At 37.9% G+C, this 25,744-nt stretch overlaps 1 protein-coding gene and 1 non-coding gene across 2 annotated transcripts in view; one reads left to right on the forward strand and one right to left on the reverse strand.

The window, feature by feature from the left end:
• CEP192 (centrosomal protein 192) overlaps positions 1-25,744 on the reverse strand; it is a 134,200-nt gene that overhangs the window by 21,753 nt on the left and 86,703 nt on the right. The window contains 17 exon segments of the mRNA XM_049770896.1: positions 923-1,073; positions 1,887-1,996; positions 3,756-3,871; positions 4,507-4,767; positions 7,002-7,178; positions 7,546-7,636; positions 9,169-9,345; positions 10,022-10,140; positions 10,665-10,757; positions 10,856-10,995; positions 11,546-11,609; positions 11,713-11,856; positions 12,561-12,686; positions 14,596-14,826; positions 19,979-20,127; positions 22,526-23,441; positions 24,675-24,828. Coding sequence (XP_049626853.1) covers positions 923-1,073; positions 1,887-1,996; positions 3,756-3,871; positions 4,507-4,767; positions 7,002-7,178; positions 7,546-7,636; positions 9,169-9,345; positions 10,022-10,140; positions 10,665-10,757; positions 10,856-10,995; positions 11,546-11,609; positions 11,713-11,856; positions 12,561-12,686; positions 14,596-14,826; positions 19,979-20,127; positions 22,526-23,441; positions 24,675-24,828 — 3,219 coding nt within the window.
• On the forward strand, positions 5,114-5,220 carry LOC126005761 (U6 spliceosomal RNA). Its single transcript, XR_007494797.1, has one exon. It is a non-coding gene; the product is annotated as a U6 spliceosomal RNA (small nuclear RNA).

Raw genomic sequence — 25,744 nt, forward strand, 5'->3', positions numbered from 1 at the left:
ATCCAGGACCAAAGATGGTTGGTTCGAATCCCAGTGTCCCGTATGGTTCTCTCCCCCCCTCACCCCCCCCCCCCCCCCGTGCCTGCCAGGAGCTATTTCTGAGCAGAGAGCCAGGAGTAACCCCTGAGCACTGCCAGGTGTGACCCAAAAACCAAAAAAAAAAAAAAAGAATAAAGGTAAATGAGAAACTCTGAATGTAACCTGAACTAGAGTAGTATATATCAATATTAATTGCACCTCTCCTTTCTAATTTTTGGGCCATACTTGGTGCCCCCCTGCCCCGGGGTTAATCCTGACTGCACTCAGGAATCACTTCTGGTGGGTTCAGGCCATATGGCTTGCCAGTGATCAAGCCCACGTTGGCTGAGTGCAAGGAAGGTACAGTCCTACCCACTGTACTATCTCTCCAATCCCTAATAACTTATTTTTGAGGGTCTTATAGATAAGTATGAACTCTTAGGGAATTTGTGATTCACAGGCTTACATCTTATTCTTAAATGGCTTAAAAAAATTGACAAATACATAAAAAAAAGGCAAATATGGCAATGTTTTAATGACCATGGAATCTAAATGTAACATGAGCATTCAGTAAACCATTTTTAAACTTTTCTGAAAAAGTAGTTATTTCAATTTAAATTAAAAATAAAGATAAAACACATTTTGTTTTGTTTTGTTTTCTTTTTGGGTCACACCCAGCAGCGCTCAGGGGTTACTCCTAGCTCTACGGTCAGAAATCGCTTCTGGCAAGCTCAAGATTCAAACCACCAACCTTCTGCATGAAAGGCAAATGCCTTACCTCCATGCTATCTCTCTGGCCCCTAAAACACATATTTTATGATGAAAATAAAAGCACGGGAGAAAGATCAACTCTAGTACAAATAAAAAAATGTTGAAATCTGGTATAAGATTTAATTAAACTTACCTTTGAGATTCTAAACTAACTCTGGAGGAAAACCTGAGAAATTCTCTGCTAGAAATGGAATCTTTGAATTCTCCAATTACTGAAAGTACCACTTTATGCATGTTTCCATAAAAGAGTTGGATGTCATTAGGCCTTTGGGGAAGATCATATACTGAAATAGAAAATAATATTTGAAAAAATAAACTATAATCACTCAACAATATAAATTCATGTACTTTATAGCCACAACACTGTTATCTTCCTGGGTTAGAAACAGTTGACATTTTGTTTATTTTTGGTTTGAGGGTCACAACTGGTGATAGTCAGAGGCTACTCCTCACTCTGAACTCAGTAATTACTCCTGGTGGGACTCTGGGGGCCAATGAGATGCCAGGGAATCAATTTCAGGTTGCAAGGCAGGTTCTCTATCTGCTATACTATCTCCAACATTCTATTTTGAATGCTACAGACATCTCAGCCTCTGTGACAGGCAAAGCAGGCACTGGCCCTAGATCTGAACGTTGCTAATTGTTATCCTGACCTTTGACAGCTCAGTCTTCTCGAGTATAATTAATAGGAGTGACAATTTAGCTCAGGAGTTACCATAAGCATTTTAAATAAGAGTGTTTTTAAAAGATGTGGTAATAAGCCTGTATCTAAGTGCTTACTACTTACAAATCTACTCATAGAAGAAGTGCAATAATATCTATAACCTATACATAGTAAAACCCTCATTGGACCTCACAATAACTCTGCATGAACAAGAAGTTAGAAAAGGAACCTGAATTTCAGTGGCAAAGTCTGGACATAGTCACTTTGTAGAGCTATGCCTCAATTCAGTCTAAGGCCATTACCTCATCTTAACATTCTTCTCCTTCTAAATCAATGAACCCAAATAACACTACAAATGTCCCAAGTCATTTAATTTCTGAAAATTAAGTTAGAGGATTAAAAATACATAAAATATATGTGTTAAAATTCTTACCTTCAGTTACTAGCAACTCATCTTCAAATGTTTCAGCAAAATCAATGTTCAGCAGCATGTTGTTTTCTGGAAGTATCTGTTCTAGAATCCCTGGTTTGTGTAACAGTGCTCTGCCAATAGAGATTTTTACTTGAACATGGTTTCATAAATAAAGTCATCTTAATTAGGTTTTTTTTTTAATCACCACAAATGACAAAATTATTTGTAATTGAGTTTCAGGTGTATAATGATCCAACAACAATCCCTTCACCAGTGTCCACCCAGCCTGAATGTATTCTTTAGGCTTATACCCTAATATGAACAACATTAAAAATATGTTTTGGAAGTTCTTTAAAAAATGATACATAGTACTAAAATGATCACTTTTAATTAAATATTGTCATCAAAACAGTGCAACAGAGCAAGAGAAAATAAGTTGAATAAAATTAGATTCTCTTATCTATAATTTGTTATAATCATGTCATAATTAGAAACTTGTCTCAGAAAAACAAAATATGTCAAGAAAAAGTGGATGTCCTTTTTTATATAACTAAAACTCAATACAAACATGCTCATAATCATGGTACTTAAAGATATTTTTAAAAAAGAAAGAAAATGATATACAGGGCTGGAGCAATAGCATAGCAGATAGGGCCTTTGGTTGTACAGTGGCTGACCTAGGTTCAATTCCTGGCATCCCAAAGTCTGCCAGAAATAAATAATTTCTGAGTACAGAGCAGGAGTCATCACTAAAAATTTGTGGCAGAGAAAGAAAATTAAACAAAAACCTATTAGCTTAATTTCTCCAAATGTTAATTACAATTTCTAAAATACTTAATTGAAAACAAAATCACCTTCAAAGCTGAATATTTGGCATGTTTGGACATCATGCATATGTCATCAAATGAGTACCAAAATTCAATTTAAATATGCCAAACATTATTGAATATATTATTCAAATATTAATCGATTTGATACAGTAATAAAGTCATATTTAAATTTTTTAAAGTAAATATATTTATACATCAATATATTTAATATATTAACCCCTACAATGGGAGTTAATGGTTTCCTACAAACAAATGAAACACCTTCAGTTTTAATTTGTATGCAAGTTCTCTACACTAGGAAAAAAAACTTGAAATACAGGCAATCTGAATTCAACATTCAAAAGAATGGTATTAATGCTAAATCACACCTAAATATAAATATACATTTAATAATGTTTTTAAATATTAAGCTATATTTAACTGAGGTACCAATTTTTTTACTTATCTAACTGCATACAAATTTTCTAGAGTTGTTTAGCTGCATTAAATATTCTATACATTTCCAATACTACTTGTTCCTTTAAAAAAATTCACAACATATGAATGAGGGAAGTTGAAAACCTATCTCAAATACAGGCGGGAGGGTGGGTAGGGATGTGGGAGATTTGGGGCAGTGGTGATGGGAATGTTGCCCTGGAGAAGGGGTGTTCTTTATACTACTGAAACTCAACTACAATCATGTTTGTAATCAAAGTGTATAAATAAAGCTATTAAAATAATTCACAATATTCCTAAAACATTCCAAGTCATGTGTTTATACAATGAACTCTCTCAGTAGGTTTTTTTCCCTCTTTCAGTAGTTTTTACATATTTTGTGGTCCTATCTCATATTTGAGTAGAGAATTAGGTATAAAATACATTGTTAGGAAAGAAATAGTATAAAGAAGTGAATTTCCTACAGGTATCTCATCCTCACATTATGTGGTTTTTATCAACCACACCAGCTTCACCAAGATGAAAGTCATTTTCTGACTCATAAATAAAAAAACATGATTTATAAATTCCAAACCTCAGGTTATAAAGCCTTCATTTTTGCTGAATTATCATCTATGTAACCTACCTTCTAAATCGCTGCCTTAAAATTTCATCTCCACTAAAGAAGTATATTGTTGACATTGCTGTTGTGGTTTTATAATTACATTCTCTGTCTGAAGGATTATATATTATAGTGACATCCTGATGTCAAGGGAAAAACATGAAAAGTAAATATTAATTTTCACACAGATATGAATCCACATGTATATTTCCAGTTTTAGGGACTTCTTATTCTGTATTACTTTCAATTAATCGTATAGCTCTTAGCCACAAAAAACACATACAAATTATTAACACAAAAACAAATCCACTTCTACTTTTTTCTTTTAATTACTTAGTTTTTTGAACCAGTGCTGGGAGAACTAGCTCAGTGCTTGGGGAAATATGCTATGTCAGAGAGCAAGACACTCCTGTGATAAAGCATGTGCTCCAGCCCTCTGAGTTATTCGCCCCAAATTCAAATTTTCAACCTAAATATTTCATATTTATTAATGAACTTCTACAGTGACATAAATTTTTAGTATTAAAGTTCTTAAACTAAAAATGAGTTATTTAGGGGCCGGAGAGATAGCACAGAGGTAAGGCATTTGCCTTGCATGCAGAAGGAGGGTGGTTCAAATCCTGGCATCCCATATGGTCTTCCCAGTCTGCCAAGAGTGATTTCTGAGCGTAGAGCCAGGAGTAACCCCTGAGCGCTGCCGAGTGAGACAAAACAAACAAACAAACAAACAAAAATGAGTTATTTACTAAATAAAACAAGAGGCTTTAATACTTACTTTTTGTGTTCTTTCCTTGAGTATAAATTTATCTGGAAAAATACCTAACACTTTGGGATCCAGCAAAACTCTTTTCTGAGAATCCTTAAAACCTACTGCTTTAACAAAAGCTGCCCGAGAACCAGTGTTACGAACAGAAAAAACAACCCTACTTTCTTTGCCAGGTATTAGATCTTTCACTGTTATCATGTAGCTGTCTGATAATTTTTTAACATCTTCCAAAATAAGATTACTTGTTCCTCCGTAGCCAGACAAAGGTATCTAAAAGAACAAAATATATACACCCTGATTATTTTTTATGTAAACATAAAATAAGTTGTAGTCTGAAAAGAAAACAGATATAATACAATTCAAGTCACTCTCGCTGTGTACTCTGGCTTATAGTTAGTTACCCCCACATTTGCTGTACAACAATATATTAAAGACTTTGTCTTTAAATCAGAGAATTGTGAAATCATTTACCTTCCAATATGCTGAGTACTTATTTTTATTTTGTGAAAGTCAAACTTTGAGGATAAAGGAAAAAAAAAATTAAAAGATTAGAACAAATATTGCTGCTTAAGTACTCAGGGTAAAGTATACTGATGCATAAAAATGAATGAATGTTGTGCTCGCTTCGGCAGCACATATACTAAAACTGGAACGATACAGAGAAGATTAGCATGGCCTCTGAGCAAGGATGACGCGCAAATTCGTGAAGCGTTCCATATTTTAAAAAAATGAATGAATGTTTAAATATGTGATTAAAAGTAAAAGACTACTTGTATAATCTAGAGTATATGATTTCATATCATGACTCGAAATTTTTAACATGAAGCATTTGGGAATAGGGAGAATGAGGACTGGAATCCATGATCAAGATTCTGGTAGATTTGACCTAGCACAGCCAGAGGAGAGCCTACAAACAGGACCAATGACTCAAACCAGTCAATCAGAAACTCTGGGAGCAAAGGTTCACAACCGAGGTTAGAGATTCCAAATGGTACTGTTCTGGAGTCATGTTGCTTCCAAGGAGGCAGTGCTATAAGAAGGGTCCACAGAATAAATTAGAGGAACCAGGAACCTTGCTAGACAAAAACAATTTTCATACCCCTTAAGACCCATCCTTTAAAACTTAATCCAGCCTAATCATTAACATAAATTCCAAAGATCTTGCAAATCTGAAGACATCAATAGTTTATTTAAATGTTATGTGCTTAATCCAAGTAACTTGAAGATCAAATGCCAGCTCTTCATGAATGTTAGCTGCCTTTTGATATACAAATAATACTAAATTGAAAGAATGAAATTTATTCATTGATAGCATCTAAGCCACATCCCTGCACCAGAGGCGACCTGGGCACCTGCCAGCCTGCCCATTGATTTCTCCAGCTCAGCTGATTAACAGAGTCTGAAAGGGGACCAAATGGAGCCCCAATTTCATCCTCTACTACCTAAATACTGAACCTGGGACTTTTATTCCTTCAACTTCACATGAAAAAAAGCCAATCTTCCCGTGGAAGCCCATAATCCTGGGTTACCCCGTATTGCCACTGCTGGCTAAATCACCCAAGAGTGCACACACAGGAGTGAGGTAGAAAGATTCAGCCCATAGTAAACACAATAGGGAAGCTATATAAAAGCCCATCAAGCTCAAGAAGGGAAGATATAGTTCAGAAAATTCTACCAGCATCATCTAGCTCTAGAATTACTCAGGTAAAACCTTTAGGAACCCCAGGATTGCATGAGTTTAATGAGCTCAAAGAAATGATGGCACCAGATACAAGAAAGGGTGAGCACAGAAATAAAAAAACCTACTATCAGATATAGCAGAACTAATGAATATGGTAGGTGAATTAAAAACAAACAGGGGCCAAAGAGACATAGCATGGAGGTAAAGTGTTTGCCTTGCATATAGAAGGATGGTGGTTCGAATCCCATATGGTCCCCTGAGCCTGCTGGGAGCGATTTCTGAGCATAGAGCCAGGAGTAACCCTTGAGCGCTGCCGGGTGTGACCCAAAAAGCAAAAAATAACAAACAAACAAAAAACACCCAGTTGAATAGTTTAAAATCCTCACACTAAAATGAAACATATTACTAAATTATTAAAAGAAATCATGGCTGGACCAATTGTGCAGCAGTAGGGCATTTGCCTTGAACATGGCTGATCTACGAAGGACCACAGTTCGATCCCCCGCCATCCCATATGGTCCCCCAAGCCAGGAGTGATTTCTGAACACATAGCCAGGAGTAACCCCTGAGCATCAAAGGGTGTGGCCCAAAAACCAAAAAATAAATAAATAAATAAATAAAAAAGAGAGAGATTATTACCTACAGAAATGCAATGGTGGCTACTTTTAGAAGATGACATTTCTATAGTGAGATACACTAATTTGCTTATTATCTAGGTTACATATTTTGATAAACAAAAATTATATATATAATTTGCCACTATTAAATCAATATTATAACATAATTAACTACAGGAGTAAAAAAAAAAAAGTAAAATTCTTACTGTAAACTTAATGCCTGGTTGTGACTGAATCCCAAGTTTTTTTATTTCCAGTTTAGCCAACATACAGGATAGTCGAGTGGGTGCAAATAACACAGAAATATTAATATCCTCCTTCGGGCGAATTTTGATCTCACAATTACTGGTCAACCGCTCTTCAGAACCAAAAGTGTGATGAAGCTACAATTGAAAAACAAATATTCCATAAACCATAAATATAAATATACCATCAACACAAACTCTTTAATGTAGGGGCCAAGTCCCACCCTGCTGAAGCTACTGAAGCTGCGCTCAAAATCCACAACTGCAGCTTTACCAATGATCCTGGTTCACCACTTTACCAGTGATCTCTGCAGAGACGCTTAAATTACCAAAACTCCAGGTTGCCAATATTGGGGCTGACATCATGATGGCATCATCATCAGATTGAGTGCGGGCACCCTCCTTCCTCCCCACCCCCGACTTTTTGTAAAAATGATTAACATAAAATGCTTGCAAATATAGGTATTCTGGATGCAGATAGAACCCAAAAGAAAAACCTACAAACCTGGAAGCAATCTTGATCTTGTCCTCTAATCACAAAACGTAAGTTCTGGGTTGTAGAGGCAGAATTATTTCTTAAAGTCATTTTCTGAAGCCTAGAAAAAAAATGACATATTTCACAAGAAATAAATATTACTACAAATGTAAAAGCAAAGCCAATCAATCCATTACTATATCCAAAGAGACTGATTGCATGTGCCTTCCAAGGAGTTTGGACATGATCTTCTCCAGTCATGGAGAATGCTACATTTCAAAAATAATACACTTAAGACTTGGGCCAAAGCAATAGTACAGCATGCCTTGCATGCAGTCAACCCAAGTTTGATCCTCGGCACCATGTGTGGTCCTGATCCCCTCCTAGTGTCCTGAGAGACTTTATGGGTACATTTCCTGCATACATCTGCTAGGTAAGAAGCAGAAGCATGTCCAAGAATCTCCAGAGGGAAATGAAGGCAAGAAACAAAAAAGGACAGCTTGGGGGGGGGAGGGTCCTTTACATAAGGGCAGCATTTGGTTGCTGTCAATCTAAAAGAAATACCTACTACCACATCTAAAAAGCATGAAAGTAGGGCTAGAGGGATAACACAACAGGCAGGGTCCTTATCTTGCATGTGGCAGACCTTGGTTTAATCCCTGGCATCCCATGTGGTTCCCGAGCTAACCCGAAATGATTCCTGAGCTCAGAGCCAGGAGTAACCTCTCAACACTGTGGGTGTGACCAAGAACTTCCCTCCCCCAACAAAAAGCATGAAAGTATATATACAATATAATACCCCTAATTATTACCTTCATGAATACAATTTTTTAATTAAAGGGATAGCACTGGTTTATCTTAAATGACCTGTTCAGTCTAACATGGCATAAAAAATTTTAATTTCATAAATTCTTTTACTTATTTTATTTGGAGAGGACACATCTCGCTGTGCTCAGGGCTTCCTCCTGGCACTATGCTCAAGGATCACTCCTGTAGTGCTCAGAGGACAATATTTTTTTGTAATTTTGTAATTGCCTACAAGACAAGTGCCCTACCTGCCATATAATCACTCTGTCCCTTTATTACTTTTTTTTTTGGTTTTTGGGTCACACCTGGCGATGCTAAGGGGTTACTCCTGGCTGTCTGTTCAGAAATAGCTCCTGGCAGGCACGGGGGACCATATGGGACACCGGGATTCAAACCAACCACCTTTGGTCCTGGAGCGGTTGCTTGCAAGGCAAACGCCGCTGTGCTATCTCTCCAGGCCCCCTTTATTACTTTTTTAAAAAGAAGTGAAAATTGGGTCAGAGCGGTGGCGCTAGCAGTAAGGCATCTACACCTTGCAAGTGCTAACCTATGACTGACCCCAGTTCGATCCCTCAGCATCCTATATGGTCCCCCAAGCCAGGGGCTATTCTCTGTGTGCACACCTAGGAGTAACCCCTGAGCGTCAATCAGATGTGGCCCAAAAACCAAAAATAAAAAATAAAAAAAGTGAAAATTATCATTAAAGCTTCTAAGGTTAGGATCAGAAGATTATGAAATAGATATAGAACAGCTGTCTCAATTCTAAAAACATGGCTGTATTCATAATGAACATAATGGAGAATAACAGTAAGTGGCTTGCTGCTGTGTAGTTAGGTCTATACTCACTGTGTTCTACCAAGAGGGACACCTCCCCAAGCCAGAAATTGCTTGTTGGATAAAATGGATGGAACATCTGAATCGCAAGACTCTGGTATCGCAGGCTTAGTTCCCAAGGACATCACTTCACCTTTTAAAGCTACTTCATACTGAGGTCCAAAGGGCTGCACAAATATCTTCAAGACCCTAACAGAGAAAATAATGTGCACTGAAATTCTATAACACAATTTTCAGGCATTTATTTCTTATTATGCTTGATTTGTCCAAGAGACAAAATGAGGTGGTGAGGTTATGATATCATTCCCAGCTCAAAGCTTCTAGTTCAAAGAAAAAAGCATGTTAAAATGGCAACTCCACGGTGGAAAGAGTTTTCAGACTATGGGAAGACCATTAAACAATAATGAGGATCTTAGGATCATGGAAAAAAGCCCCTCAATGAAGCATTGATTCAGTGAAATGAAGGGTGGGCTTCAGAGGAACAAAGACTGGTATCTGTATAAGCCACCACTACTTCTCTGGAAAGCCACCAATACAGAATGAGAAAGCAAAGGCATGTTTCAGGAGACTGTGCTTCTAAGTTAGATTTATCACCAAACTCAACTAGTGATGACAGAGGTGCTCTGAACAATAGATGGTGAAGAGATTCACTTGTGATCTGTCACAGGCCTAAAGCACAAAAAGAAAAGGACCTGAAATAAACACCTGTTTTGCCATGAATTTACTCATAAACAATGCTACAGCCTAAACTAAGTGAGGTCAAACAAAGTTGTTTTTACTCTTCAGGTTATAGATTAAAGAGCATCAGGTTATGGATTAAAAAGTACCTTTTGATAGATATGTGAAAATTGCCATTACAATTTACCTTTCCTCACAGGGTTTGAAGTCCTTAGGAGCAAATGAAACTGTAACATCATATTCTTCTCCAGGTTTCAGGAATAGCTTCTCTGGATCCACTGAAAAATCACTTTCTTGATCTGAGATCTAAATATTTATATAATTTTAACTTCATAATAACTTATGAAATATAGTCTTAACTCATTTATTCCCTTGTCTTATGTGCTTTTCACATTTACTGACAGGGTTTTTCCCCCCTCCTCCTTGTATATAAATGTAGCACAGTGCTCTCTTGAAAGGGTACAGTTCCTCATGCCTCTTCCATATTGACTTTATTTCTCATCTCATCTTCACTGCAGCCCATTGGTACCTTCTCATTTACCATCAGAATAAAGTGTACACTAGTGGCTTAGTCTCATCCATGTCTACCCAGCCACAGCATATCAACATATCCTTCAGAAACTAAAGTAGAACTTTGTTCTTTCTTATTAGCTGCTGAAGTTACATTCCTCACCATTTTATCTAATGTAACATTCTGTTCTGAAAACATTTACAAAGGCTGTTTCATAAGCTCCCTACAACTCTCTCACAAGGTAGGTAGCACAGCAACTTTCAGAAAGCAAGAAGACACTGAGGAAAGGCTATGTCACAACAATCTGACACATTCTTACCTTGATATCTAAGTAAACATCAATGTTCCCAGCATTTTTCAAAGGTAGGTGCTGCTTTGTTGAGGAAGCCACAACGGCAAACAAATGCATAGTCTGGAGGATAGAGAAAAGCATGTCTTTAGAACATTGTCATAATTAAAATAAAATCAACTCGAATATAAAATAATGACAAAGACAAGAGTTGAGGGTACCTGTAAGTCTTTCGGAGCATGTATCCTAGCTATTCCTGTTCTTGCTCGAAGTCTAACACTTTTAATAACTGGTGTTGGGTTTGGGCTATCAACTTCTATATCAACACTTGCCAAGAACTCTTCTGCTGAGTCTAGAACTTCTAAAAAAAAATGCATTATGTTAGTTCAGACATGACTAATTATTTCATTATAAATGCCCTGATTGAACACAAGATGATTTCTCAAATGTATTGATTTTATGTGGGCTTGGAGGACACACCACAGTACTCCAGGGCTATTACTGCTCTGTACTCAGTAGTCATACTCTGGCAATGCTTGGGGACCTAATGGAGTGTTGGGTATTCAAACTGGGGTTGGCAATACATAAGGAAAGCACCTTACTTCCTATACTTTATAGCCCACAGGTTAATTTTTTTTTACAGAAGTTAAAGAAACACAGAAATGAGTGGAAGAGGATAAAGGGAGAACAAGGAAAAAAATCACCTCATAGGTCTGAACAAATCAAGAAAAGATTCCCTAGTGTTTAGAGAACTTGTTTGGATTACTCATACCTACATTTAACCTAAAAGTAATGCCAATATCTGAAAAGTACTCTCAAGTATTTTAATTTACTGAAGAGGAGAAAGTGTCGATTTTGTAGTTTATTTAGCTATAGAACAACACAATTCTACCCAAGTGTAAATAAGATACCTGAAGAATTGATCTGTTTCTTTGGACTGTGAAAAAGAACCCATACTGTCAGAAATTCTGGATCCTGTAATAAAAAGTTTTTAAAGTTAATGTATTAAGATTAAGATATACATAAAAGTAATTTGGAACTTTTAATTCTCAATCAGTTGGCCATCAGTTCTGCTCACCTGCCCCTCAGAGCTAGCAGGCATCATGAGATTGATCACTGAAGGGGTTGCCAGCTGGGCAAGGACATCCGCATAAGGAGCATCTTTCAGAGAAGCAAGGATGGGATCCTTGGACAATGTGAAGCAGCGCCAGGCTAAGGCATTCTGTTCAGAAAGATAACTATCAGAGGCTGGAGAGACAGCACAGTGTTAAGGTATTTGCCTTCCATGCTCCCAACCAGGGTTCAATCCCAAGCATTTCATATGGTCTCCCAAGCACTGCTCAGAAGTGAACCCTAAGCAGTCAGGAGTAAGCCCTAAGTACCACCAGGCATGGTAAAAAACAAAGCGAATTATCAGTTTCTGAAATGCTTGTAGTAGAATATTGTTGCAATGTTAAATTTGCTAATATTTTCTTTTTTGGGGGGCTACACCTGGCTTTGCTCAGGAATCACTCTTGCTGGGTGTAAGGGACCATAATGGATGCCAGGGACTGACCCCAGGTCGGCTACATGCAAGGCAAACACCTTAGCCAGTGTGCTATCGCTCTGGCTCCTAATTTGCTAATAATTTTTTTTTTTTCTTTTTGGTTTTTGGTTTTTGGGCCACACCCGGCGGTGCTCAGGGGTTACTCCTGGCTGTCTGCTCAGAAATAGCTCCTGGCAGGCACGGGGGACCATATGGAACACCGGGATTCAAACCAACCACCTTTGGTCCTGGATCGGCTGCTTGCAAGGCAAACACCGCTGTGCTATCTCTCCGGGCCCGCTAATAATTTCTTAACAAAAAAATTAACCAAGAAATTTAAGTGTCTGTAATCCCAAACTCATGTGTTTTATAAAGGGTTTCTTACTTATGTTCATACTTACTGCATTAATAATAAGTCTAATCGGCACAGAGGCATGTGTCTTATTTATCAGTTTTAATGGAAGAGCTTTCCAGGCACTATAAATTATGTCACCAAAATCCAGACCATCTTTCTTTTCTGTTTCTACCTAGTTATGAAAAAAGCAAAACAAAACAAAGGTTTTGTTATTGAAAGGCTTTTAAAAGGGCCTGTTAATCACACAACTTATATTCAGCCCACTACCAGGCCCTCCAACTACAAATAAACAGCCAGCATTAAAAGGTGTTAATGTTTTCCCAAGCTATTTCACAACTGCCATTTTCTACAAAAGTAAGTGTTCAATTTACGTTTTTACTTTTGTAAATGTTTAAGAGTAAATGTCAAATTCTTTTTCTGAGATGGTGTTTGCAACCAAATATCAAAATAAAAAAGCAGTATCTTAGTTGCTGTTACTTTTGAAAGGAAAATTAGATATAAAATTTCAGAAAATATGTTACCTTGATGAGTACAAAAATACTATTTTTGTATTAATAAACTTCTCAATAATAAACGTCTCAACTCCTTTTAAAATTTATCTCACTATTTTAAAAGTGTGCATTTCTGAAAATAAGAATTATTTTAAACATTCAAAACAGACATATCAAAAGTTTAAAATAATCAAAACAAAGGCCAGACTGATAGCACAGCAGGTAGGGCATTTGTCTCGCATGCTATCAACCTGGGTTCAATCCCTGGCATCCCATATGGTCCCCCAGCCTGCCAGAAGTAATTTCTGAGTTAAGAGCAGGAGTAACCCCTGAGTGCTACCAAGTGTGGCTCAAGCAAAAAAAAAAAAAAAAAAATCATAATAGACATATCAAGTTTAAAATAATTCATCACAGTAGAGTTATTTAAACACAGAGACCAATCTAATAGATGCCTCAAATTAATTAGCACATAGAGAAATGCTAGAAATATTTAATTGAGCTTGTAACTTAGCAAAATATAAAGGGAAATCAAAAGCAGACTAATAAATAGAACTGACTTCTGTGGTAACTGATGAAAACTTGAAGGCCAAGTTCACCAACCAACCCTGCCCTCTACAGCTTCTTTCTCCATTGGTCTCTCCTTAGACATTAGGTTATTTCTATATATAGGACATTAGGTTATTTCTATATATATTTTTTATTATATATATATATATATATATACATAAGCAATGATATAAGTGTGTATATGTTGTTTTAAAAAAATGTTTTTGTGATAAATCCCAAGAAACAAAATCACTGGTCAGATGAAAGCTTTGTTTATACTCATAAGAGAAATCTCCATACTTTTTCCTTAGAGATTGAACGGACAACATTCCCATTAAGCCGTGAAATCCTTTTTCACCAAATCGCCACTAATCCAGTTTCCTGATACATTCCACTTACATAGGTGTGTGGTATCTCACTGTCATTTTGATTTGCAATTCCTCAGTCAATGATAGTGAACATTTTTTCATACACCTATTGGTCATATGCCTATTGGTCATATTGTTCATTAAAATATAAAGCAGTACAATTTCTCACTAAAGAGATCCAAAGTATTTTTGGCTAAATAACACACAAACCTTTAACAATGTCCAGCTAATAGCTGGCTATAATATCTATTGACTTTGGTACAAAAATATAATATGTAACATTATATTTAAAAGTATATAAATTTTGTAATTTCTACTTTCTATTTAAATCATTAGTTCTGCAACTATTGATTGAGCCTCTACTGTATGCCAAGAACTTATTTAGTGGAAACAGTCTAATGTCACACACTGCTTTATATAGATATATAGATATAGATAGATATAGATATAGATATATGTTTATAGATATATATGTACATATACATATATATCTTAGCAAGTATACCTATATAAGACAACAGAAATAATTTTAAATTTTGGAATATAAAGACTTGCAGGCCTGGGTATATCTTGATAGTAATTTTGTGACACAATTATCTATAAATTCACTTCTTTCCAAAGGTAAACAGGATTCATTAAAATTGTGAAGTACAACAAAAACCAGTTAAATAGTTACCTCAATTACAGGGGTCTCTGCAATAGCTGAGAGAACGACTCTGCTTGCCAAGGCTTCTGCTTGCATTATTGTGTCAGGATCTGCTGAAAACCGCCAAGAGGCAACACTAAATATACATCGGAAAATTCCAGCTTTAGATGGTATAAAAAGTATTTTTATTTCTTCAGTGGCATGAGGTCGTATGATGGCTTTATTCTTGAAAACTAAACAAGGATATGTGGAAAGATCCACCTTAAAAAAAAAGAGTGATAGGGTTAAGAAATGGCTTCACATGGAAAAATAAGAAACAGAACCAACTAGTTAGATTCTTTCTCAATCACTAGAAATGCCATTAATTACCTCTGAAAATACCTGTCTAATAATTCAATATCTATAAACCACCATTAATCACATGATGAAGGCTTCTAGAGATGTGTTAATTTTGTGTCCCCAGGCTATTTTAAGACAAATAGTTATTTGCATTGTCACTTTTCTTGAAAAGGGCCATAACAAAGGCAACCTAACCAACCCTGAAAATATTCCTAGAGCCTGCCCAATGCAGGGTGCAACCAACTTAAGTCAGACTTATTAAATCATTATCAAGTCTACTAGTCAAAAAGTGAGATTTACAGCAGACCTGTCACCAGAAACACTCAAGGCTAGACAGCAGTGGTGGGACATAGTGACAAAACTCAATGAAATAAATGCTTCGCCAAGAATATTGTACCCAGCAAAACTCACTTTCCGGTTTGACGGAAAAATACATGGTTTCGCAGACAAACAGCTCAGAAATTTTACAGACTCAAAACCAGGCTTAAGAGAAAAACTGAAAGACCTAATTTAAGACAAGACTGACCAAAAGACACACCAAATTTCGATATAAAGATGGCATTAAATCCCAGGACAATTCTTTCTCTCAATGTCAATGGACTAAATGCACCAGTTAAGAGGCAGAGACTGGCTAAATGGATCAAAAAACTCAATCCAACCTTCTGCTGCCTACAAAAAACATACCTGAAAAGTCAGAACAAACATAGACTCAAAATAAAAGGCTGGAGGAAAATTATCCAAGCAAACAACACCCATAAACAAGCTGGAGTGGCCATACTAATACCAGATGATGCAAACTTTATACTCAGGAAAGTTGTAAGGGACAAAGATGGACATTTTGTATTAATCAAGGGATATGTACAGCAGGAAAAAATCACTCTCCTACACATATATGCACCGAATGAGGGGACGGCAAAATATTTAATACAATTGTTGACAAATCTGAAAAATAATATCAATAACAACACAATAATTGTGGGGGACCTCAACACGGCTTTGTCAACACTGGATAGGTCAAACAGACTGAAACCCAACAAGAATATAGTAGACCTGAGAAGAGAAATGGAAGAAAGAGGCCTAGTAAATATATACAGGACATTCCATCCCCAGAAACCTGGATACACATTTTTCTCCAATGTACATGGGACATTCTCCAGGATAGACTACATGCTGGCACATAAAACACACCTCCATAATATCAAGAAGATAGAAATGTTGCAGGCTACCTTTGCGGACCACAAGGCTCTGAAATTATATGTGAATTCCAAAGGGACACAGAAGAAAAACTTTAACACCTAGAAGTTAAACAGCCTCATATTGAATAACCAGTGGGTCCGAGAGGAAATCAAAACTTTCCTGGAAACAAATGATAATAGAGACACAAACTATCAGAACTTATGGGACACAGCAAAAGCAGTACTGAGAGGAAAATTTATAGCTTTGCAAGCACACATCAGGAGGGAAGAAGGGGCCTACCTGAATAGCTTAATGACGCAGCTCATAGAATTATAAAGTACTCAACAAAAAGACCCAAAAATAGGGAGACAGAAGAATATAACAAAACTGAAAGCAGAAATCAATGAAGTGAAAAACCAAATAACAATCCGAAAGATCAACGAAAGCAGAAGTTGGTTCTTCGAAAAAATAAACAAGATTGATAGACCACTGGCAAAATTAACAAAGAAAGAGAGAAGGAGAAACTTGATAACTTGTATTAGGAATGAAAAAGGAGAGATCACTACTGATATAGCAGAGATTCAAAGAGTAATCAGAAACTACTTTGAGAAACTCTATGCCACTAAAAATGAGAACCTGGAAGAAATGGATAAATTCTTGGACTCTTATAGTCTTCCACGGTTGAACGAAGAGGATGTAGCATATCTAAACGCACCCATCACTATTGATGAAATTAAAATGGTAATCAAATATCTGCCCAAAAACAAAAGCCTAGGCCCAGATGAATTCACTAATGAATTCTTTCACATTCCAAGAGGAACTACCACCAATCTTGGGAAGACTCTTTCATGAAATTGAAAAAACGGGAACACTTCCAAATAGCTTTTATGAAGCCAAGATCACCGTGATACCTAAACCAGACAGAGATGCTACGAAAAAAGAAAATTACAGACCAATATCGCTGATGAATGCAGATGAAAAATCCTCAACAAAATATTGGCAAATAGGACCCAATGCCTCATTAAGAAGATCATCCACTACAATCAAGTAGGTTTCATCCCAGGAATGCAAGGATGGTTTAACATCCATAAATCTATCAACATAATACACAACATCAATAACAAGAAAAATAAAAATCACATGATCATATTAATAGATGCAGAGAAAGCATTTGATAAGGTCCAACACCCATTCTTGATCAAAACTCTCAGCAAGATGGGAATGGAAGGAACCTTTCTCAATATAGTTAAGGCCATCTACCACAAGCTAGTGGCAAATATTATCCTCAATGGAGAAAAACTAAGAGCCTTCTCTCTAAATTCTGGCACAAGACAAGGCTGTCCTCTCTCACCACTCCTATTCAATATAGCACTGGAAGTACTCGTTATAGTGATTAGGTAAGAAAAAGATATCAAGGTAATCCAGATAGGAAAGGAAGAAGTCAAGCTCTCCCTGTTTGAAGATGACATGATACTCTACTTAGAAAACCCTAAAGACTCTACCAAAAAACTTCTAGAAACAATAAAGACTCTACCAAAAAGCTTCTAGAAACAATAGACTCACATAGCAAGGTGGCAGGCTACAAAATTAACACACAAAAATCAATGGCCTTTCTATACACCAATAGTAATAAGGAAGAAATGGACATTAAGAAAACAACCCCATTCACAAAAGTGCCACACAAACTCAAATATCTTGGAATCAACTTGACTAAAAATGTGAAGGACCTATACAAAGAAAACTATAAAGCTCTGCTCCAAGAAATAAGAGAGGATACGCAGAAATGGAAACACATATCCTGCTCATGGATTGGCAGGATTAATATCATCAAAATGGCAATACTCCCCAAAGCATTGTACAGATTTAATGCGATCCCTCTAAAGATACCCATGATATTCTTCAAAGAAGTGGATCAGGCACTTTTGAAATTCATTTGCAATAATAAACACCCTAGAATAGCTAAAACAATCATTGGGAAAAAGAATATGGGAGGAATTACTTTCCCCAACTTTAAACTTTACTACAAAGTAATAGTTATCAAAACAGCATGGCACTGGAATAAAGACAGGCCCTCAGATCAGTGGAATAGACTTGAATACTCAGAGAATGTTCCCCAGACAAACAATCACCTAATTTTTGATAAAGGAGCAAGAAATCCTAAATGGAGCAAAGAAAGCCTCTTCAACAAGTGGTGTTGGCACAACTGGCTAGCCACTTGCAAAAAATTAAACTTAGACCCCCAGTTAACATCATGTAAGAAGGTAAAATCCAAGTGGATTAAAGACCTCGATATCCCAAAACCATAAGATACATAGAACAACACGTAGGCAAAACACTCTAGGACTTTGAGACTACAGGCATATTCAAGGAGGAAACTGCACTCTCCAAGCAACTGAAAGCAGAGATTAACAGATGGGAATATATTAAGCTGAGAAGCTTCTGCACCTCAAAGGAAATAGCGCCCAGGATACAAGAGCCACCCACTGAGTGGGAGAAACTATTCACCCAATACCCATCAGATAGGGGCTAATCTCCAAAATATACAAGGCACTGACAGAACTTTATAAGAAAAAAACATCTAATCCCATCAAAAAATGGGGAGAAGAAATGGACAGACACTTTGACAAAGGAAAAATACAAATGGCCAAAAGACACATAAAAGAATGTTCCACATCACTAATCATCAGGGAGACGCAAATCAAAACAACTATGAGGTACCACCTCACACCACAGAGATTGGCACACATCATAAAGAATGAGAAAAAACAGTGTTAGCAGGGATATGGAGAGAAAGGAACTCTTATCCACTGCTGGTGGGAATGCCGTCTAGTTCAACCTTTATGGAAAGCGATATGGAGATTTCTCCAAAAACTGGAAATCGACCTCCCATACGATCCAGCTATACCACTCCTAGGAATATACCCTAGGAACACAAAAATACAATACAAAAATCCCTTCCTCACACCTATATTCATTGCAGCACTATTTACCATAGCAAGACCCTGGAAACAACCAAGATGCCCTTCAACAGACAAATGGCTAAAGAAACTGTGGTACATATACACAATGGAATATTATGCAGCTGTCAGGAGAAATGAAGTCATGAAATTTTCCTATACATGGATGTACATGGAATCGATTATGCTGAGTGAAATAAGTCAGAGAGAAAGAAAAATGCAGAATGGTCTCATTCATCTATGGGTTTTAAGAAAAATGAAAGACATTCTTGCAATAATAATTTTCAGACACAAAAGAGAGAAGGGTTGGAAGTTACAGCTCACCTCATGAAGCTCACCACAAACAGGGATGAGTTTAGTTAGAGAAATAACTACATTTTGAACTATCCCAATAATGAGAATGTATGAGGGAAATAGAAAGCCTTTCTAGTGTACAGGCGGGGGTCGGGTGGGGAGGAGAGAGATTTGGGACATTGGTGATGGGAATGTTGCACTGGTGATGTGTGGTGTTCTTTATATGACTGAAACCCAAAAACAATCATGTATGTAATCAAGGTGTCTAAATAAAAAAAAAAGAATTCAAAAATAAATAAATAAAAGAAACACTGAGGATTCATCTCTCACATCAAAGTACAACAATAGGGAGACCAAGAAAAATGGTGCTATTTATTTATTATACTCAAGGTATAAAGAGGCCTGGCAAAGAAGGGGGATGGAGAGATAGCACAGTAGATAGGAAAGTCGCCTTGCACATGGATGATCATGGTTTGATCTCGGCATCCTGTATGGTTCCCTGAGCCTGCCAGGAGTAATTTCTGAGTGCAGAGCAAGAAGTAAACCGAGGACTGCAGGGTGTGGCCCAAAAAGCCAAAAAAAAAAAAAAGGGAAAAAAAGAAATTAAAAGTTAAGTTAGAGGAAAAGAGAAGAGAAAAATAACTTACCTTTTCATTATTAATACTAACACTGAGAACTCCAATGCTGACTTGCAGCCAGTGGTCAGTGGGGTTTAGTAAACTGAGTAAAGTTTGTGAAGCAATGCCAACACAGCAAGCATTAGGAAATTTCAATTCCTCGGGCACTCTAACTTTTCCTGGATAAACATAAAACACAATCAAAATAAGTGTTTTATCAGATACCCAATTAAAAGCACAAAAAGCTAAGAGGAAATTTTTGAACATCTGTCTAGATAGGGGGTACATTTGTATTTAAACAAACATAAATATGATGCTAGAAAATATATGAAGAGCATGCATAAGATTTTAAATAGCAGAGGGGCTAGGGTAAAAAAAAATAAATAAAAGATTTTAAATAGGACAGTACATTTCAATATTAGAACAGTTGTTAAAAAGTAATTACTGGGGCCGGGAAGGTGGCGCTAGAGGTAAGGTGTCTGCCTTATAAGCGCTAGCCAAGGACCGCGGTTCGATCCCCCGGCATCCCATATGGTCCCCCCGAGCCAGGGGCGATTTCTGAGCACATAGCCAGGAGTAACCCCTGAGCGTCAAACAGGTGTGGCCCAAAAACAAAAAAAAAAAAAGAAAAAAAAAAGTAATTACTATGTTGATCTTTGGCTCCCATATCTTATCCAATCAGTTTTCATACTAATTTATTTATTTATTTGTTTTTGGGCCACACCCAGTGATGCTCAGGGGTTACTCCTGGCTATGCGCTCAGAAATCGCTTCTGGATTTGGGGACCATATGGGTTGCCAGGGGATAGAACCTCGGTCTGTCCTAGACTAGCGCAGGCAAGGCAGATGATGACTTACCCCTTGCATCACCGCTCAGGCCCCTCTACTAGTTTATTCTGTAATTATTTGTCTGAGTACAGAATTGTTATTATTTGGGAGGGTTGGGGCTCACATGGTAGTGCTCAGGGATCACTCTGATGAGGTGTTGGGAAATTGGATCTGGGTCAGCCATGTGCAAGGCAAGTGTGCTACCCCTCTGACTATCACTATTGGCCCTAGAATTATTTATGAATGGTGGTAATTTTAATTCTATCTTTAGATTATCTTTTTCCCTTACTCTTAAATTACTGCATTGTGTAATATTTTTATGATGTTAGCTTAAGTTCTATTAGTTGCTTTATATCAAATAGAACATGATTCATTTTCCTAAACTGCTAAGTAAATACTGATTTTTGGAAGGCTCTTACTGCAAGACCATGTGACCATACGATTGTTCTACCAGTGATAAATTATAGTAGAGGAATACTTCAGCTTGCTATGATAAGACTTACTCTGTCTTGATTTATATAGGGGCAGCCTTGACATTTAAGTTAAAAAGCAACAAGTTGGGGTCAGAGTGATAGTACAACAGGAAGGTGTTTGCATGCAGCCAACCTGGATTTGATCTCTGGCGTCCCATATGGTCCCTCAAACATTGCCTGGAGTAACCCCCAGAGCACCACTAGGTGTAGCCCAAAACCAAAAAACAAACCAAAAAAGAAACAGTGTGCAATTTTCTTTCCTAGTACTGTCTTTCTAGTTTCAAAATAATTACTTCTACATATTTATATTATATAAAAATTAGCAAAAAATAGGGGCCGGGCGGTGGCGCTAAAGGTAAGGTGCCTGCCTTGCCTGCGCTAGCCTTGGACGAACCGCGGTTCGATCCCCCGGTGTCCCACATGGTCCCCCGAGCCAGGAGCAACTTCTGAGCACATAGCCAGGAGTAACCCCTGAGCGTTACCGGGTGTGGCCCAAAAACCAAAAAAAAAAACAAAAACAAAAAACAACAACAACAACAAAAAATTAGCAAAAAGTGTCCAATCCCCCAGCGTCCCATATGGTCCCCCAAGGCAGGAGCGATTTCTGAGCACATAGCCAGGAATAACCCCTGAGCGTCACTGGGTATGGCACAAGAACCAAAAAAAAAATTTTTTTTATGAAGTAAATTAGTTCTGGTACTTCTCTGCATGTAGATGCAACATCTGTGATCCTAGTTTAAATCACTAAAAATCAGAAATAGGCCCTCAGCACTTAGTACTTGTAATATAAGGATCCAACATTTGAGCTAATCTTAGACAAGACATAATTTCTTCAAGAAAAAAGAGAGCACTAGGAGTTGTCTGCATGTTAGAAGGAGCAAAAGAAATCTCAGACAGGAGTAGGATAGGAAATGGGACATTTCTTATCACCTCAAAACCAAACCTAGAGATTTAAAGGTTGAAAGGGAACAGACTTCTGCAGAAATATTACTACTCTATGCTGGTCTTTCCCTGGTTGAAAGAGTTAACACTTCCAAGTGCAGAGCAAGTAAAAGCAAGTTTTCCTATTTTCCTGAAGGTCACTTCAGAGAAATATATGATGACCTATATCTCAATTCAGGATAGAGGCAAAAATGTACAAAAAAACTCAAGGCAACCAGTATTCTTTAAATTAGTTTTACAACTCATTTGCAAAAACCTCAAATTAAAAAAAAAAAGTGGAGGGGGAAAGGGGACTCTTAAAAGCAGGCATTTAAAAAAAAAAAAGTATGTCTTACCAAATTCTGACATCACTTCTGAATCCCAGCGTTCAACCTCATAATTTGCACCAACAGATTGCACAGGCAAACGGTTTGCTGTATTTAGAAGATTCTGATCTAAGGTGTTAGAATACAGGTCATAAAGAGAAGAGGACCCTGTCAGTCCAGAGCCAATATTTTGTCCAAGATAAATCCCCAGGGCCACAGAGCTGTGCATCTGCTCCCCTGCAACAGGAGGGTAGGGATGGCTTCCCAGTAATCCACAGACAGTACTGCTGCCAGCATGGCTCCGGGGTTGAGCGGCATTTCCAGAAGAAGGAACTGTGCTCAAATATTGCTGGGCAAAAGGAAGCACAGGGACGGATTGCTGAGCCAAGAGCTCAGGGACCTTAGGGTGCACACCCTGCCTCAAAGTCACAGCGTCTTGCGCCACAGTGCTGAGCAGAGGGCTACAGGAGCTCCGACGGGCTGTTGCATGAAGAATCTGGCCACTCAGGGAACTGTCAGCAGCTGCTAGGTCTTCACAAACTATTTTCTGATCTTCTTTCACCAATGATGGAGTAGGAAATACTGTTGCTGACTTCATCAGGTGGCCCTGGTTGGTGCCACTAGGGATTGCCTGGCTGACCTGCAGCACTTTTCCGGGGTCAGAGATCACACCCACTGCAACCATCTCTGAGAGTGTTCCACTTTTTAAGGCGTGACCTTCCCTCAATCGCAAGGCAGAGGTTCGAGCCTCAGGTCTGCTCCTCAGAGAAGTTGCAGCCACTTTGTCCAAATCTGAGTTGTTCTGGAGAGGGAGTGCCGAGGCTCCTTTTCCTCCACTTTGACATGAGACTTCATCTCTGAACTTTTCTACAACCCGTTCCTCTAATGGAATTGAACTGGCTTCAATAATTGTGGTGCTCAACTCACTGGTAGCATTATTCTGAGTCTGACCAAGAAAAAAAAAATTTAAGTAACACAGTTAAACTGACCATTACAAATTCAAGCACTAACTAACTGATAATCATCTTAAAGAACAGAATAAAGAGATTTACACGGTACTAACACACACACACACATATATATGAAGTTGGTTTACACAAAGGAAAGCAGTTTTTTTAGCTGTGAAACAGAATTAGATATTAGAAAACTTTTGTTGGGGCCGGGCGATGGCGCTGGAGGTAAGGTGCCTGCCTTGCCTGCGCTAGCCTAGGACGGACCGCAGTTCGATCCCCTGGCGTCCCATATGGTCCCCCAAGAAGCCAGGAGCAACTTCTGAGCGCATAGCCAGGAGTAACCCCTGAGCGTCACAGGGTGTGGCCCAAAAACCAAAAAAAAAAAAAAAAAAAAAAGAAAACTTTTGTTAATGATTTCTTTGAGGGAGGAGCATTTAGGGCCACACAGCAGTTCAAAGCTGTAATTCGTGGCTCTGTGCTCAAGGACAGAGAGTATAGTAGGCAGGTCGCTTGCCTTGCACGTGGCTGACTGGCTTTGATGCTCCACACCCCATAAAAGGTTTCCTGAAAACTGCTGAAAGTAATTCTTAAGCACAAACCCAGGAGTAAGCCCTGAGCACCATCTATAATAGCCCAACCTCTCACTCCACCCCTCCAAAAAAAGAATACCCAACACAGATCATATCAGTGTCCTGCTTCCAGGCTTCAAACTACCAAGTGTTATAGCTAGGATTCTTAACTTTTAAGCTGCTCTTCCCATTCCTATGTATATGAGTCTTGCAGTCCCTCAGATGAGATGTATATTTTAAAGTTCCAGTTCTTTCCCCATTGGTTTTCAAGTTATCCTAAAATTATGGCTTCCATTCATCCTCTCCTAAGTTTTTGCTGACCCATCATCATTCAAAACAATTTTCAAATGATCTCCCAAGGCAATTTTGAATTATCTCTTTCTGAATCCCCCTAGCATTAGTCTAGTCCTGTGCACTTCATTACAGTGTATTTGCACCTATCACCCACCACACCAAGAGCTTCTGTACAGTAGACAACCAAATGTTTATAACCCTTTGCCTTTTCTCTCTCTCTCTGTCTCTCTCTCTCCTCCCCTCTTTTTCCCTTTCCTCCTCTCCCCTCTCTATGTGAAAAGAAACAGAAATTATTCAGGCCCATATATCAGTCTAAGTCCAAAGCAATAATCTTTGAGAACTGCAAGTCTTGCTAGAAAATACCAAAGCATTGTCCACCTTCTGGTCCTCAAAGCCCAGGTACGAGGCCATAGCAGAACACGAACTCTCCCGCTCGGACACGTAAGTCAAGCATACTGAGGAACACACTTCACTCTCACAGGCAGAAGCAGCTGGATTGGAAGACTCTAAGGCACATCTGAAAGAAAATAGTTTGTGATGCAGTGAGTCCATCATTTCTTAACATCATCTGTACCAAGAAAATGACATTGCAGCTTGACCCCAATTCTACTTGTCTACATCAGTCTCTGTTCTAGCTACCACTCACTCATAACTCATAACCAGCTTTGATGCTGGTTATAACTCATAACTACATAACTCAGCCACAGATTCATGTTTTAACCCACAGTATTAAAATTACAATTTATATTCCTTTTAAATGAAGTACCTGGAAGGACAAGAAAGAAAATGGGATATTTTCATGAATATATCCCAAGTGTAGATACATATCTAGTTGTATATGAAAATATGTTAATATATGTTAATATATGTTAATATATGTTAACACAATTTGTTAACGTAATATGTTAACAATTCAGCATCTGATTTTCTGAGGCTCAACTATGAATGGGATTGTTTTCTTTATTTGTTTTTAAGCCACACCCGGCAGTGCTCAGGGATTACTGGCTCTGCGCTCAGAAATCGCTCCTGGAAGCCTTCAGGGACCATTTGGATGCCAGGAATTGAACCCAGGTCCATCCTGGGTTGGCCATGCACACGGCAAATGTCCTAATGCTGTGCTATCCCTCTGGCTCCTGGGACTGTTTTCTTAATGTCTCTTTCTTCTTTTTCATTATTTATATATAGAAAAGCCATGGATTTTTGTGTATTAACTTTGTAGTCTGCCACTTTACTATACAAACCTATTGTTTCTAGAAGCTTCTTGGTAGAGTTTTTAGGATTTTCTAAGTAAAGTATCCTGATGACCAGCCTATGCAAGAGCACAAATAAATGTGTGAGCATGTGTGCAAGCACCTCAACTCAGGTGAAGCATCCTTTTAGGAACATTCACAGTCAAAGGTGTATGATGATGGATCATTTCAACAACAAAAAAC

The sequence above is a fragment of the Suncus etruscus genome, chromosome 3 (assembly GCF_024139225.1).
Source record: "Suncus etruscus isolate mSunEtr1 chromosome 3, mSunEtr1.pri.cur, whole genome shotgun sequence".
NCBI classification, from domain to species: Eukaryota; Metazoa; Chordata; class Mammalia; order Eulipotyphla; family Soricidae; genus Suncus; species Suncus etruscus.